The sequence below is a fragment of the Euprymna scolopes genome, chromosome 4 (assembly GCF_053919585.1).
Source record: "Euprymna scolopes isolate OS-2025 chromosome 4, ASM5391958v1, whole genome shotgun sequence".
Lineage (NCBI taxonomy): Eukaryota > Metazoa > Mollusca > Cephalopoda > Sepiida > Sepiolidae > Euprymna > Euprymna scolopes.
In genome coordinates, this window is record NC_136485.1 from 124,860,006 (window position 1) to 124,878,498 (window position 18,493).

General features: G+C 34.7%; 1 protein-coding gene across 1 annotated transcript in view; it reads left to right on the top strand.

Annotated features, from left to right (window-relative positions):
* Window positions 1-18,493, top strand: part of LOC145269271 (tumor protein p63-regulated gene 1-like protein) — a 236,119-nt gene that overhangs the window by 16,641 nt on the left and 200,985 nt on the right. The window contains exon 2 of the mRNA XM_080124952.1: window positions 6,651-7,072. Within this exon, the coding sequence (XP_079981078.1) occupies window positions 6,674-7,072 (399 nt within the window). The 5' untranslated portion in view covers window positions 6,651-6,673. The remainder of the gene's footprint in view (window positions 1-6,650; window positions 7,073-18,493) is intronic.

Consider the following 18,493-nt stretch of genomic DNA (forward strand, 5'->3'; position numbering starts at 1 on the left):
AGAGCCGACTGCCATATTGGGTTGAACTTCTGATCAAGAAGAAAAATATGTCAGTTTTCGCGGGCAATTCTTCCGCTTTTTTACACCCAAAGGTGCTGCCTGTAAAAATTCTGCTATGTTAAAAAAGTTGGACATAATAGATGTGAATGAAGGATAACGCTCCATCGTTCGCAACATCAATTTCCTTCTGACATTATGAATCTGCGGAACAGGATGTGAGCCATAATTATACCAGAAGTAGAGTTTTCTGTGAAAAAATCTGTTCCGAAAGATTTATCCAATTCAGATAAGTCTAGTTTTACTTGTTCTACATAAGTTTTAAATTCTTCCAATTCTGTTATCTGCACTGCTTGAAGTTTAATTTCCTCCAAAATTCGATCCTTGATAAGAGGAAATTCATGATTTTTTCCAAAAAATCCAAAGCTACAATATAATTACCAGAGGAAACATCCATAGTTTAAATGAAGTCATAGGTATTCAAATGCAGGACTGTAGGCTCCACGAGAGGGAGTGAGATGCCTAAAGGCTAGTCAACTGCTGAAATGAAAGAAACACACATTAGCAACAATGAAGGAACTGAGGAGTATATCCTCCCAGTTCATGATAGTTTCCAGTTCCAAATAAGAGTACTCAAGGTTAATTTCCTCAGACCAGGGTTGTTGATAGGCTGTAAGTTCTTTAGAGCTTGGGACATCCTCTTCGTTACCACTGGTGATCTATCAGTCACTGTCTCATCCCGATATGTCATATCAAGAACATCAGAGTCAGGTTGCGGCTCATGTGTTGGTATGGACTCGCTTTAAGCAGTGGCGTCTGTGATCGGTGAGTCAGGAAGGGAACATGAACAGGAGGAGGAGCACAAACTGGCAGAGTATGAACTGTCACCGGATCACGAGCTGATGGAATCAACTGATGATTGGTAATCGCATTTGATGGTTTCAATCTCAGAAAGTGCCCATGTTGCAATGTGGTTCGACCAGAATGAAACATTTTCACGCGATACTGGTGGTTTGGTAGCACTTCAATAATATGGTCGCCAAGCACCCACTTCTTGTCTGTACCCTGCAACAACACGTTAGACCCCAATAACGGGCTGGAGTTCATGAACTTTTGAATTATAGCGTTTCAACAAGGCCTTGCTGTGCTTACTGAACAATGCTTCCCTATCCTGTGCAGAGATGACCAACTCTTTGTGAAGGTGATAATGATATGGATTGGGATGGAATTCCATCACAAAGTTGGCAGTGTAATAGGATTTGAGCAGGACTCCTCTTCACATCGGGCAGGGGAGTATTCCGGTACTCCAGTATGGCACAAGCAGCTACGTCCTTCGCATCAATATTATTGTGGATAATTCTTTTTGCTGTTTTTACTCCAATCTCTGCCATTTGATTGATTTTTTAACCCTTTGCCCATTTACTTAGGGTCACCATCGGAGCTCAACTCCTCTGATACGCCATATGCAACAAATAGGTTACATAAAATGACTACTAATGGCTTTCCATTGACTTTGTGTGCTTTCAGTGTGTATACACAGATCCACCCATTAAATCTGTTCATGACTCTGAGTACTCTTGCTTTTAAACCAGAAACTATAATGGACTGGGAGGAAGGATATGAACAATATACTCCTCAGTTCCTTCATTGTTGCTAATGCGTGTTTCTTTTGAGTAAAAAGAATTAATAGACAATCGAGTTACGCCCCTTGATTCTGCACTCATCCATTAAATATACCAGTTTTATACGGAATCCTCATAATAACTGTATAGGAGTTTCTGAATCTGTGTTGGGGGTATGTTAGTAACGTTCTTGTACACTCCCCAATCAATGACAAACTTTCAGAATTGAGGATGAGTTATGTTTGCCACGACATTAGAGAGTTTGAGTGAGTCAGCAGGAGGTTTGAAACTTGTGGAACTGGCAACGATGGACGGCTCTATCTTCGGAATATAGATTTGGGCGAGAGCAAGAATAGTAAGTCTGTCACCAAGAACATGAATACCGAGACTGTCCAAATGTGCATCAGTTAGTGTTTGAATAGTTTTCTCAGTGATACGGTATTTTACGAAGGTTTGAGCGTATTGGGTACAGTCAAGGATATCAGCCTCAGTAAAAAATTGTCTCCATTCAGCATTGCTCCTGCATTGTAGTGCCATATTCAAATGCGGGACCATAGGTTTGACGAAAGGGAGTTAGATGGCTAAAGGCCAGTCAGCATCTGAAACGAAAGAAGCACATTAGCAACAATGAAGGAACTGAGGAGTGTATTGTTCAATAGGCTTTCCCCTTTAACTTGGATTTGAGGCAAAATAATTTATCTGCTTCCTCTAAATTAGTAGTGCAAAATTCAAACCTTCCCAGGAAGGTTCTTCATTCAAATTTGTCGGCAGAGAGAGACCCGCTACATTCCAAGTCCAACATTAAAGGCTGAAGAGAAACTGGGGTTTTAACATCACAGCCCTTCATGGCCAGACTTTAATTCATGCAATTCTTCCCTAATATTGGGAAAAAAAAAATTGGTTAGAATCCAGACAAAGCGTCAGCCTCTCCTCCTGGGAAGATTTTAAAATGATCTGATCAAATAGGTCGTCCAGTTTACTCATCCATTTTCTGATATCTGCTGCTCTCGACTCAATAGAGATATTTTAGCTATTTCACCGTGTTCATGATATGCCATCTTTTTGCTTCTATTTTAGCAGATTAATCTTTTGAGGCCACATAATGTTTTTTAGAAATGTCATGTAGGCAGAGAACTGAACGTAATTTTAAGTGTACAACTGTGCACATACATCAATATTTACCAAGTTGATGCTGATGATGATGATGATGATATTAAAGTGGAAAAAAGAAGAAAGGAAATTATAAAAGACCTTTGGCTGAACAAGACCAGGCAATATCCACAAGATAGGACAAAACGAGAATAAAATTAAGAGGAGAATAAAATTTGTTCTTCCTCAAAATAGCAACAAAATTATTTTATTTTTAAATAGGCAAGGCAATTAATAATTAAACAGTTTTTTTTAAGAGAAAATAATCTCAACTCATGAAGGAGTATTCATATACAAGAAACTATGGTTCGCAGTAAGTGTTTCCAAAATGGCGCAAGAAGCCACGTGGTAGCAATTAAATCCAAAGTTAACTTGAAATCCATGTTTTGCGATAATGTTTGGCTGAAAAATTATAATTAAGATTGAATGAAATACACAAGAAATTTATATCTGTACTCTGCAATGAGTGTTACAATTTTAACCTTGAAAATATTTTTTTTTTTTTTTTTTTTGCAATTAAAGGGCAAAATTTAAATAAGTAAATATCATATTTTGCAATTAAAGCTATGTGAGAATTTTATTCCCACATAGTTAAGAACTTTGGCAGCAGGCGAAATGTAAAACACAACAAATTGAAAAGTGCACTTACCTGATGGTTTAGTTACATGTTTTTTTTTTTCTTGCAAAATATGTTGCGTCATCTTGTGGCTCTGCATAAGCCTGGTAGTTGACTTCTTGATGAAGTGGTAGTTGGAAAATCTTCTATGAAGATTAGTAATTGTCCTTGGTATAAAGAACTGCCTTTTTTTTTTTTTTTAACAACGAACGATCAATTAGTAATTCAGATGCATCCAATGAGATTGTAATTAACCAAAAATCAATCTTTGCTGATTGAAAAGACGATATTATATCAAGAAAGAAATATTTAACTTATTAGGTTTAATAATCTCAATGATACCATGACAATTTGGGTGCCAAAAGCCCTTAAATTAATTTAGAAAAATAACATGAGTTTGGCATCTTCGAAGTTTTTACCGGAATTGATTTTCAGTTGAAAAAAAGGCCCGCAACTTGTGCGAGTTAATATTTAAATTCAACCAAGAATATCTATTTTAAAACAATGTGTTGAACTAATCAACCAATGAGGAGACACGATTCAATTTGTATAATTTCTCACACAATTCTAACTTTTTTCTTTCTGCCAAGTTTTTCAGAATCATCACACGTAATCACGTGAAAAAAAAGTAGAATCTCAATTATTTATTTATTGATGTTGGCTCGATTTTAGCTTAGGGTGTTAATTTACAATAATACCACAAAACAAACAAAATATTCAGGTTATCTTGAACTTCTCAGCTTTAAGATGGCTATCATTGAAACAAAATTATCTTAACTAAATTAATTCTAATTTTATATCTTAAAGCTGAAAAGTTCAAGATAATAAATATTTAAAACAAAAAATAAGAATAAAAAATCTATATATATAAAAGGCAAAATGTGTGTGACCATTTCGTGTATGTCTCGCAAAGGCTTTTCTCGCACACGCTCCCGGGGGGGGGGGTTTACGATCGCTTACAAGTGTTTATATAGGCCATAGATAATAATATCTAGGGTTTGAGAACGTGTGTAGCGTATAGATTTATTTACATCGACTTTTACAAAATTATTGCTATTTTGGCTTCTCGCGTGTTGATTCGTTTTTTTTGTATAAAAAGCGAAACTAATTCAAAGTTAGCAGCGTTCTCGGCATCACGCAGGGAAACGTCCAAAAGCAATCAGCTTTGATCAATGTGGGGACAAAGTCCTGTTATATCAGACAATTGCTAATCAATCTGGAAAATGGGGAGCTGGTTTCCCCCACCCCAACATCTGTTGGGGAAAAAAAGTCAAAGTTGGGTAAACAAACTCAAGTTAACTGTTCTATTGTGACCTCAATAATTAGGTCAAATAGAAGCAGCAGAGTTAACTTTTATTGCTGCCACCTGTCAATAGTTAAACAAATTCAAACGAGTTCCTTTGTATGTCGCGGTGGCCCAGTGGTTAGCGTCGCAGGTTTTTTTTTTTTTTTTTTTCACACTTTAATTTCCAACTTTGCCTCAAGGGTTCGGTCCTCATACTCACCCTACCAAAACTTTTTTTTTTTATATTAACCCCAACCCACCCCCGGAGTTTGGATTTACCCAAAACCACACACACCTCAAAACACCCGAGCATCGCCGGGTACCCCCTGCTAGTTTATAATATAAGTCTCACCTGTCTGTTTAAATGTATGTATGTATGTTTGTATGTCTGCCTAAAACTTTCGACAGAGGCGACGAATTTTCACGAGATTGGTATCATTTTTAGATCGACCCTTCGGACAACAAATCTCGAAAAATTAGCTAAGAACATTAACTCCATCACAGGGCACTTTTCTACAAGGAGGAGTTGCTTTTTTCGCTGATATTTTCATCATCTCCTTTTCGATTGACTAACCTTAATTTAAACCTTCTGGTTTGGCGATGGACGCAATGGCAAAGACGTCACTTTTTTTTTTTCACATTCTATTCCTCTTTTGCGGTACGGGTTCGAGCCTGCCTGCCTGCCTGCTACCACTTTTTTTTTTTTTTTTGCTCAACACACATCTCCAAACACCCGGGCAACGCCGGGCATCCAGGCTAGTATAAAATAAAACTGCATTTTATTTTCAGTTTTTATTTTTTGTGCTTGTTAAGATAGTCAACAGATCGATTTTTAAATGTTTTAAGCAAAAACAACAGTACTTACTTGTCATGTCGAAAATAGTAATATATCAAAAAAAAAATTACGAAAATTCATCGAGTAAAAAATTATTTATACTTAAAAGTAAATTTTACCAAAAATTGGGGGAAATTGTATTTTCCGTAGATGTAACCCCCTTGAAGATTGTGAATACAGATGATATACTTATCTCCCCTTTTTTTTTTTTACTAAAAACACAATAGCAGTTTTACTCGATGAATTTTCGTAATTTTTTGATATATTACTATTTTCGACATGACAATTGAGTAAGTACTCTTGTTTTTGATTGAAACCACATATTTAGAAAAAATAGGTACTCCTACAGTTTATCGCCGAAAATGGAGACGCCATTTTTTCGCGCACCTGCTGTTAGAATCCGAGGGATAAATCAGTATTTTAAATTATGACCGAAGCATGAAATAAATAACAAAAAATTAAACTAGATAATGATTTTTCGGTTTCATTTAAATTAATTTGTTCTTGACCCTTCAAAGTTGCTTTAATTAAAAAAAACAAATGTTTCATTAGTTATTTATTTGTTCGAAAAAACAAACAAACAAAAACTATTTTATAAAAATCCAATGTTGCTTTCGTTTACAAAATTGTTTTATTAAAATTATATTTTCTTACGCAAACTTTTCAATAAATGTTTTCACAATTATATTTTGATAAATTTTTAATGTTTTGGTTTTCAAATGGCTCTCGCCAGTTTAGACAATTATGAATGTCATTTTCTGTTTTTAATTAAAAAAAAATATATATGTTTCATGAAAAACTTTCCCGTTTTCATTAATTAAATCAAAACATTATCAATTAAACAATGGCGAATATTCTCTTTCACTTTCTTTCTTTATTTTTTTTCATAGTTCTTTCCAGAAGTAATTAATATCTATTTTAAATTTTTTTTTTTTTTGTTATTTATTTCTAACTTCGGCCGTACTTTAAAATACTGATTTCTCCCTCGGATTTTAACAACAGGTTCGCGAAAAAAAAAAAAATGGCGTCTCAATTGTCGGCGATAAACTGTAGAAGTACCGAAAAATCGATCAGTTGACTATCTTAACAACAACTTTTATTTTATTTTTTCTCTTTCTCTCTCACTTTTTATCCTTCCCTCCTCAGGTAAATAATCACAGGTGTTCAAGATGATGACGGATGATAAATTCATCTCTCAGGATTTAAGCGACGAGCAATTGTCGTCGGCGGATGAAAGAGAAGGCGAGTTCGTTGGGGCCACTTTAAGCTTGAAATCAACAACTGTGGCCCATCCTGGCCCCGGGAATATAGGGGTCCACAGCAGCCACACCCGGATTATAGACGGCGACGGTGATAATAATGGTCAATCTAACACTGGTAGAAATACTTTCGCGTCTTCTTCCTCCCCAATTGATAATCAGTCGGCCGCAACAGACCCAAACTTAAATCGGGGCCGACCGGGCAGTGTCTATAGTCGAAGGAGTGTTCAAAGCAGCGGTAGTAAAACTTCGATGAAACCAAACTTCGTGAAAACAGAAGACGCTTCAAGTTTATACTTCAGCTACAAGGTAAGCAAACTAAAAATTAATTCATAAAAAAAAAAAAAAACTTTTACGAATCTATGTGTACAGTAATACAAACCCTTTTTTTTTAATGTCAGAAGCTAAAAAAATGGGCAGGGCCAAAAAGTGAAAGAGAAACCAAGTCGTTGTTTTTGTTTTTTTAAACGAATTAAAATCCATTATTCTTGAGCAACTTTTCTTTTTTTTTTTTTTTTTTTTTTTTGCCAGAAAGATAAAAGCCTGAAATTTATCATTTGAAAAGCAGAATATAAAACTTTTTCTACTATTTTTAATAGAATTTTAAATTAAAAAAAAAAAAAAGTATTTTTTTAGATTAGGTCCACCTCCACAATTTTCTTTTAAATGACAACTTTTAATGGTTTTCGACTGAATACGAAAATCGCATTGAAATTTTGCAGAAATAAGTAGTTATCGAGATATAAAAAGTTGTATTATGCATTGTATTCTTTGGCGGCCATCTTTTTACGTGCGTGCGCCATAAACAAATCTAGTCATCTATGACTGAGACTGCACGCGCGTAAAAAAGATGGCCGCCATAAATACAATGCATAATATAACATTTTATATCTCGATAACTACTTATTTCTGCAAAATTTAATTGCGATTTTCGTACTCAGCATAGTCGAAAACTTATGTAAGTTGTCATTTAAAAGAAAATTATGGAGGTGGACCTAATCTGAAAATTTACCCCCCTCCCCCTCCCCCAAAAAAAACATTCACCGCCATTTTTTTTGTATCGGTAGATAAAAAATTAAATATTTTTTAAAAAAACTTTTGGAATCAATTATTATTATTATTATTATTATTATTATTATTATTATTATTATTATTATTTTCTTTTGTCTAAATAAAATTCAGGGTGTTTTGCTATAAGAATGGGCAAGAATATTATAACATAAATACCTGATTTTCAAATAATTTCATTTTTTTATCTCAATATGTAGAAATCCCGTGTTGAAATTCAAACATTTAATGTTCCTTTTTTAAGAAACTACGGAAGGCTTTACAAGACAAAATAAATTCATAATTTTTAATTTTGGAAAAAGGGAGATAGCAACTATTTGTAAATATAAAACAACTATTTTAGTGCGTATAGTCGACCCTTTCTGAATTGATATTAAGTAACAAGAAATTGCCAAAAGCGATTATCGTATTTTTAGCAAAATGCACAGTTATTTATCGGCGTTTTTCTTTTTTTTGGTATCGATTCTTTAAACTATTTCCTATTTAATGGTATATTAGCTATATTAGGCTCACTAAAAGAAAATTATTAATTTATGTTTCAAAGATTTAAAAGTAATGTTTTTCATAAAAATAATGAAAATATATATATATATTTTTTTTGTTGCTAATCTGAAATATAATTATTATTCACATATTCAACGAATTTCCCACTTCAAAACTCGAAAGGTGAAAAATTGAACACATATAAAATTTGGATTTTTAACCTTAAAATCTGATACGTGCGCAGTTGTATTTTTAGTATTTGTTTTATTTACAAGCCTCCCCCTCCCCAGAATACAATATTTTGCTCAGTTTCGGCTAATTATTTCAAGCATATTTGTACCCACAAATAAAAAAGGGGAGTTTGTAGTAAAAAAAAAAATATATATATATATATATAATATCGATTATGAAAAAAAAAAAGTATACCATTATAAAGTTTGTTCTTCACTTAATAATCGGTGAAAATTTCGTATTGATTAGATAATTACTTGATTTTTGGTAGATTTTTAAAGAGAGACTCTGTCAAAAAAACTACTTACTCTCTCCTTCCGTTTTGGCCGTGCCTATAAAAAACTAAGCAAAAACAAACGGTGCCTATGCACTTATGTTACCGTGCTATATTTTAAATAGTATTTTCAAATTGAATTGAAGTTTAACAATCGCTTTTTTATTCAAATGTTAGGTAGGAAGACAGAATAGTTAGAAAACACCCTCCCCATGTTAAGAAGGGTTTTCTAAATAATAACGTTATTATTTCAGCGTGGTAACATAAGTACTAAAGAAACTATTTTACTGTCTAAAAATAGCCAACGATAGATTCCAACCCAGAAAACAACAATTCTTCCCCATTTGTCAGCAACATGGGTACTTCTTCATTATGAGAGCAAAATTAAAAAAATCGAAATATTGAATTTCAAGTAAAACCAATGTTATCTACTTAATTGTCATGTCACAGTAATGAACATATCCAAAAATTACAAAAAACAATAAGGTAGAAAATTAATTATTAATCAAAATAATTTCGAAGACAATTAGCAAAAATTGAGTTTTGCAAAAAAAAAAAAAAAAAAAAAAATTGGAGAGTTCGAATCGTAATAAAAGGGAGATAAATATTTTTTGAAAACTGCAAATCTTTGGCCAATTTAGCAAAACTTCACTTATTATTAGATTAGTCGGGAGTATTTAAAATGTCAAGAGCACCGGTGTTACATGTTTGTCGGCGCATATTCCATTAAAGTGCTTGTAAAACAAGTATAGAGATAAATCATTAGGTGTGTCAGAATTTTCGGGGAATTTTTGACACCCTTAACACAAAACTGCAAATAAAATATACAAAACTCGTAATTTCTCTTTTTAAAGTGGTTTGTTTAATTTCTTTTTTGAATATACTTCCAAAATAAAGTTTTTTGAAAAATAATAGAAATATTATTTTTTATTTTTTTTTGCCTTTGCGCACTCATGCAGCCATTTTTTTTTACGCAATAAAATGAATTGAATTTTACGAGTTACATTTTTTTCAATTTTTTCAATTTAAAAATTTATAAAAATTTTTCTATTGGTTCAATTTTTACAATATTTGCAGGTTTAATGCAAAATTTTATGCTCTTTCCAATAAACCGAATATAATAAATTTTTTTAAATTCACCACACTATTTTAAAACGTCTATTAAAATGAAAATAATTAATTTTAAAAGATCAATAAATAAAATCTAATTTAAAACAAAAAAAAGAATAGTTTTGTGCAAATTTACCTGTAAAGTCAAAAGTCTAAAACCTTTTTTTTTTAAAACCACGTTGATTCTTTTTTTTTTTTTTTTTTTTTTTTTTTTAGTGAAACCTGAGATTTAAAAAAATTTTGTCCTGAAAAGATTGATTACCTACAACAATTTTTTTCTACTTCATTAAATGTTTTTTTTTCTTTTTTTAGATTTAAAAAAAAAAAAATCACTCCATAAAGACGAAATAAAATATGTTAAATAAAAAACTTGTGTATTTCTTTAAGAGAATAAAAAAAATCGAAAATCGGTTGAGTGGAATTTTTTTTATCAGCAAAAACTGATAAGTGAAATGTGATTATTTTTCAAATACGATGGCCCATATTGACTAACTTTTGTTTACAGCCAGCAATAGAAATGGAGATTAATTCTGGCCCTTACAGGCCATCATAGTTCTTAACTCGAATAAAAGGAGACAGTTGTTTCCCTTAATTTCCGTTCTGAAACATCTGATGTCGCGGTATTTTTTAATACTTGCTTAAAAAAGTAGTTTATTTAAAAAGGACATGGAATATAAAATATAAATATGGATAAATTCTTAACAATGAAGAATGGAAGTAACCATTGATTAGTATTTTTTATAGGTAAGTGATTTTTTTTGAATTTATTCGAAGTAAGTTAAAATTCGTTGATTTTCTTGAAATCTTTTTTAAAGAAAACCGATTTTTAAAAAATACATTATATTTTGCTATTAAACCTGATATTATTTTAAAATTTGGTCTTTGCTCCTTTTATTGAAAAAAAAAAGTTAGGGTTTGAATTACATTTTTCAAGTAGTTATAAGCTTCAAAAGATAGTAAGTCTAAATATTCAAGTTTTCATCACGCATTTTAATGGCAATTTTCTGACACTGCTAATGAATCATTGTGGCGATATGACATCTTAAATCTTAGGCCAATTTAGCAAGACTCAGTTTTTGCTAATTGTCTTTAAAAACTTTTCATTTTCATTAATTTTCTACCTTATCGTTTTTTTTTTTTTTTTTGTAATTTTTTGGATATGTTCATTACTGTGACATGACATAAGTAGATATCATTGGTTTTACTTGAAATTCACCATTTTGATTTCGAATTTCGATTTTATAATGAAGAAGCACCAAAACCTGTGAGGACTAAAGGACAAAATAAGAGAAGTAAGAGTTACGAGACTGCCGAAAATAAACCCAAGGTTCACTTTTTATTCTCCTTATGTTAGTGAACTAAATGATTTTAAAAGGAAATTAGTCTAAAACAATTTCTTTTGATTTACTTCAGAATTTGTGACATATTTGCATTAAAAACAACTTAGTACGCTATGCGGTTTAGAATTGTTTGATCAATAACATTTTCTGGTCAGCAATTGGGTGATCATTTTACATTATATTTATATAATAAACTGAACCCCATTATTATTATTATTATTATTATTATTTTATTTTTATTTATTTTTTTTCGAATGGTATTTAAAGTTTTTTTGTTTTGTTTTTAATTCTGTGTATTTCCAGGGCGTTGAATTGTAACATAACCTTAATCAAGAGTTAATTTTAGTTGACTAAAATAGAATTTATCTAGAATTAAAGTGGTTTTGGCATTACTACCTAAACAATTTTTATTTCAAGTATGTTATAGTCAAGATTGTCTGCTCTTTTCTACTTCCGGTTTCTGCTGCACATTTGGGTGGATATTTATGCATAGTCAAGTGGACAAGAAGACTATTCTTAATCTGAGGAAAAGTTTTCTGAGAGGACAATAATCATTAATTAGAAGGGACTATATCTTGCTTGTCATCGTTGTCATGTCTACAGAACAGAGACTGGAAATGAAAGAGAAGACAATCTTGACTATAATGAACTATATTTTCTTAAAAACCAAACACAGAAAACATTTAAAATTTATAACAAGTCTCAGCATATGCATGAAATGTTGAAATGAAAATTTGCTGTGGAAAAAGTAATCGCCATCTTTACAAACAGCATCAAAGCTAACAGTCTGGGCCATTTTGGAAGCGGTTTATTTCTTATTGACTGAGATATGTCTCTGGTCCTGTACAGTTCTAGGAGGTTCATCTTCCAGGCTTGCTTTTTCTTGTTGAGAAGGGGTTAGTTTATTGTTAATCGCCTGAGGCGCTCCTACTGGGGAACGCCAAGACATTTTTTGCAGGTCAAAGTGCTCTTTCTCTAGGGAGCTGGCTTTTAAAATCCCATTTTCCGACCCTTGTGTCACATCACTCTGCCGTGGGAGGGATATAAATAGTGCCATCTTTATAAACAAGTACAGAAGAGGTTAAGCATGATAACTCAAATTCATATTTTTTAGTTGAGGACAGGGAACCATTATTTGAAAAAAAAAAAAAAAAAGGGGGTGAATGCAAAAGTAATAATGAAAAATATAATTTTTGTGGTAAAATAATGTTTTCCCTAAAATTTTCATCTGGCCTTAATTAGCGAATTGAGTTATCTTCTCCTGATCCTCGTTCTCAGCCTGTTTATAAATGTGATAATTATCTTTGGTGCTTCTGCATTGAATGAATGAATCGACGTATTGAATTTCAAGTAAAACAAATGGTACCTACGTAATTTTCATGTCACAAGTAGTAATATATCCAAAATTTACGAAAAACGATGAGGTAGAAAAATAATTATTAATGAAAAAAGAAAGTGATCAAATGATGCAAAATCACCATATTTCACTTACTAATAAAAGAGACCAGTTGAGAGTGTGTGATATGTTTGTATTAAAAACAATTTGATATTTTATTTAAAAAAAACTAGACTGCTTAATCTGCTTAGTCATCACTAAACATCTATACATTTCTACCTCTTAGACATGCAGTAGAGTTCATTCCTATTCAGTTAGGTATTTAACAGCCAAAGTATGTACTCGGAAGCAAAGCGCACTGCATTACATAACTGTCTCCTCCTAGATAGCTTTGCAACATTAATACGAAATTGAACCGATGCTCCTTGTTATGCTAAATGTCCATGACTCTTACTTGAAAGCTGAAATTATCTTCCCTCAATAATAGAAACATACTCTATACCTACAACTTCAACTTTATTCGCATCTACTGAAAACCTGCCCATATATCTATTTACCTAATTACACATGACTCAAAACTTACTGTTTTATCCGTATTATATTGCACTCGCATCTCAAACCCTCCTGACATCTAAAATATAGTTTGGGCACAACTCGTAGCTCAATTCTTAAAACCTACTCATACTTTAATGTTATCCTAGACCCAAGCTAACATGAATAAAATAAAAAAAAATATAAAGGGAAAGCCTCAAACCACATTATCTCCTTTCTAACAAGCCTTCTTACAATCATAGTTGCTGACACTGCATGAGCTCTACTATCCAGTAACAATGAAATAGCAATGTCCCTAATTCACTTTGAGGAGTGTAACTATTCAGCAGATATATAGCCTCTACAAACTAACCCAGTAACATTAACTAACCACGTGGGGTCGCAGAAATACCTGGATTAGAACCCAGGCGTGGAGCAAACCCTCTCAGTGCTGACGGACCCAGTAGATCTTCCCAGATCATCTGTCTAGGAGAAGGAAAACTCTGAAACTAAACCAAAGGGGGGGGGGAGGCCTCTTCAGTCTTGGATGACAACCTTCCTAGTGACTTCTTGGTGACTCAAACAAATTACCGGTTTGCAAACCTAAATTGCTTAAGGTGTAGATAGGTTCTGTCTATCGCCCGGCTTCCATACTCCTTCTTTGCCTATTAGTCAGGCGCAGAGACATTATCACAGTGATTCGACAGAAACACCCAATGGTAGATCTTGTTTTTTGTCTAGGGCAATGAACGTCGTTTCCCCACTCCCGACACACACCACCCCTAAAACTGAGCACTTGAGAGTGCTTGAGTACCATATATGCCTGAGCAATTAGATTGGGTTGACCTTCCTCTGATGGGTTGAAGGTACCGGATTGATAGTTACTGGCTGCTGTTTCCGACTGGTAGTACAGGAGCCCTAACTCTTTGGTAGTGCTTAGAGCGGCTGGTCCATCAACAGTTGTATAATATCGGGATGTTTGTAGTGCCATGTCGCGCATGGAAAGGGGCCCTGCACTCATTCCCGGTGGGTTTTCCTGAGGCCACAGTCCTAGTTGAAGAAATGGTCTACTTGTGATGCATGTCTGATGCTCTGCATAACCTCTTGTTCAGCCCCCCCTTACCTAAACTGAAACTCTTTAAAAAAAAAATATGATGACAGTACAATCTAAAAATGAGCTTAAACCAGGCTTAGGGTCAAACAAATCCAACTTGCCTCCTTCCTTGAGGATTGCATTCACAAATATCCGTGGGCTTAGAGCTAATTTAGCTGATGTTGAAGTATTTCTCCAACAAATACCCCGGATAACTTAGCACTAAGTGAGACTAACCTACACTCCTCCATCCCCTCTAACTACTTTAACATGCCTGGATATCTCCCACTCTGCCGTAAGGACTCTGACAGACACATGCACGGACTTGGAGTTTACATTCGTAATACCCTTCCCTTGACTAGAGAAACAAACCTAGAAACGGATGATCAAGCCTTTATGTGCTTTAGACTAATCATGCAACACAACATTAGCTACTTTTACTTTCTCTACCGCTCTCCCTCGACCCAGGACTTCACCATAATAAACAAAGTCTCTGACAGCATAGACACAGCACTCTCCCTCAACACTAGCATGCAAGTACATGTATTTGATGACTTTAATGTCCACCACAAAAACTAGCTTGGATTCTCTACTTACACAGATGCAGTGGGCAGCACAACTCATAACTTCTCTATATCTCACTCCCTATCAAAAATTGTTACATTTCCAACCAGTTTCCCTGACCAGGAAGAACAACACGCATCACTTTTAGATCTGCTTTTGACCACAGTTCCTGATGATTGTATGAAGAATGCCAACAGCCCACTTGGGAATGCTGATCATGCAGTGATAATGGTTGAAATCGCCCTAAACTCTAGAGCCAAAACTGAAGAGCCAGTGCTCAAAACAACGAGATATTATAAAAAGGCTGACTGGGAAGCCATCAGAGATCTTATCAGAGATGCCCCATGGGGAAATATTTTTCTCTTCCTGCGGAACAGTGCGCAAACGAGACCGCTGAATGGTTCAAAACTGCAATCGAAGCGCATGTTCCCATGCAGAAATTTTATAGCAAGCCCCCCTCTCCCCAATGGTTTACTTTGACTTGCGCAACTGCCATTGCTCAAAGGCAGCATGCATACCGCAGATTTAACTGACATAAGTCCAGTTCAAACAGACAGAAGTACATAGAAGCTAGAAGTAACGTTAAGGAAGATATAGTGACAGCTAAGAGAGAATTTACGGAAACCACTAAAAAACGCATCGAAACACAAAAACTAGGAACTCGTGACTTCTGGAAAATCTACAACAGTGTAGTAAATAATAGGCAATCAACAATTCTGAGGTTGTTTGCTCAGCAACCGAAAAGGCTAACATGCTTGTCAATCGGTTTGCCTCAAACTCTACACTGGACCCTTCCAACCACCCCCTACCTGAATTTCGGACAGACGCCACGCTAGACGATCTGAAAATCACCCCTGCTCAGGTGCATGCTATCATAAAAAAATCTTGACACTTCAAAAGCATGTGGACCCGATCTTATCCCAGCTGTGCTATTAAAAAAGTGCTCAGCCGAAGTAGCTCCAGTTCTCTCCAAACTCTACAACAAATGCCTTAACGAATCTTGCTTTCCGGGCTGTTGGAAAACTACATCTGTGGTACCAGTATTCAAGAATTCTCGCGAAAGAACTGACCCATCAAATTATCGCCCCATTAGCCTCCTCCCACTTTTTGCCAAAATAGTTGAGACCTTAATTAACCATGCTCTAGTTCATCACCTTACAGACGCTAAACTTTTGACTGACCAACAATATGGATTTAGACAAGCCTGTTTCACAGCAGACATCCTTACTGTAATCTCTGAACATATATACAATTCACTGGACAAAGCGGGGGAGGGCAGAGCGGTAGCTCTAGATATATCTAAGGCTTTTGACAGGGTATGGCATGATGGTCTTCTCAGGAAAATCAGATCATATGGTATCACTGGAAGAATACATGACATAATTAAATCCTTCTTAGATAAGAGAAAAATCCAGATAGTCCTCGATGGTTGTACATCTAAACAATATGATATAAATGTGGGAGTGCCCCAGGGGTCTATCCTTGGACCTCTATTGTTCCTGATATTCATAAATGACCTCCCCGACAAAATTGCCTCTGAGATGGGTATATATGCTGATGACACCACACTCTATAACAGGAACGACAGGAAAACAAATGAACACATATCTAAAGAAATGGCAGAAACACTAGAGGATGACCTCCAATCTGTGCTGGAATGGGGACAAAAATGGATGGTCACGTTCAATGCCGCCAAGACTAAACTGGTTTCATTCAATAATTACAAGAAACCTTCTCTACCACCTATAGCAATGGCCAACAACTCTTTATCTGAGAGTACATCCTTCAAACTCCTTGGCCTAACGTTCACAGGAAACATGAGTTGGAACAATTACATTGAAAGCATTTCCAGGGCCGCTGCAAGGAAGGTGGGCTCTCTCTACTGTGCTAGAAAAGTACTAACACCCGAAAGTATCCTGTACCTCTATAAGGCCACTATTCGCCCATGTATGGAGTATTGCTGTCATATTTGGGCTGGTGCATCGGCTACTAGTCTCTCGCTCCTTGACAAGGTTCAAAAGAGAGTCGCAAATCTGATAGGCCCTGAACTGGCATCTAAGCTTCAGCCTCTGTCCCATCGATGAAACGTTGCATCCATTTGCCTGTTCTACAGGTATTTTAATGGTGAATGCTCTAACGAACTGCAAGCACGTGAACACCCTTGACAGACCTGACAGGCTGCAAAATCCCATCCCCAGTCTGTAAAGATCCCTAGATGTAAAAGATCTTTCTACTCCAGTAGTTTCTTCCCCAGAACCGCTAGACTTTGGAATTCCATTCCAGGTCCCTGCTTCCCCAACTCTGCTGACGTGCAGAAGTTCAAGTGCAATGTGAACTGACATCTTGCTGCCCAAATCCCTACATAGTACCCCAGTAGTTGTTGCCCCTGATATTAACCCCCCTACACAAAAGTGGCAATGTGCCTTGTTTGGGGTGAAAATGTAATAAAAAAAAAATAAAAAAAAGGTATATTTGTAAAATATGCTTAATTATATTTTAATTCATGACGATTTCATAGTTATTATTACAGAGCCAATTCTCTATTGAATATTATATTGTACCTAATAATAGTATTGATTTTAAAAGTTAAAAAGGAAAAATGACTTGGGTGCCATCAACTGGAATCGAAACCAAAACATTTAGCACTCCAGTCGCATTCCCTACCTTTTGAGCTAATCTGACAGACAGATAAGAAAGTTTTAAGATTACACCATGTTTAGCTATGATTAGTTTTACGCATGCAAAAACTAATACAGATATGTTGTTATAGTTGTCACGTCACATTGTTATAGTTTATATTAAATATTAATTTGCTTTTAACTCAAGTATGTTACAAATTATTAGGTAAACCAAAATAAAGTGTTTTGGACTAATTTCCTGATTATGTTTCCTTTAAAATGTTTTATGTCGTTAATAGTAATGTTTGCTGGAGTGTTATTATCGCCAATAATGGCTGCTTCTTTCTTTATGATCCTTCCTTCATGAAAATGTGTTATTTGTTTAAATAGGCCAACAATCACAAAAACTCTTAAGAGGACTGACCAGTGTCTACTCGAGCAAATGTGAATGATGAAACTGGTATATAAATATCTAGAAGCTGAAAATCAAAATGATGAGCAAAAAATATGATCACGAATAACAATATTTAAATTGGTGAGAAGTGTAGAACAGCAGATGTTATATCTAATACATAAAATTGTATACTTTTAAAAGTTAGACCTAAATAGCATATAAGCTGACTAGCCAATTTTCATTTCTTATTGTTGTACTATGTTACTATTCGCTGTTCTCCAAAATTAAGCAATGTTGAGCCTGGTTAGTACCAGATGGATAACCAGTTGGGAATACCAGGTGCTGTATGTAGGACGACGTCAACACATCCCTGCAAGAATGATAAAAGTCTAATGTCGTCATTTTCTCCTGACTGGTATGTACATGTGACTGGAAACTGCTTGTATATTTAATATTCCCATGAAACTTCCTCCTTTGGAGTAAGCTGGATCAACTCACCTAGGATGAATGCCGCTGGTGTGTGTGGTGTATATTCCTATTTATTTGGTTCCCTACGACGGCAGAATTAGACTTGCAGTCTGTTTTCGATGTGGGGAAAATCCAGCTCCCATAAAAGACAGTCTTGATTGGAACAAAAATAAAATTGTTGCAGTCTAGAAGGGTTCTTCCTTCACTGACTAAGGAGAAC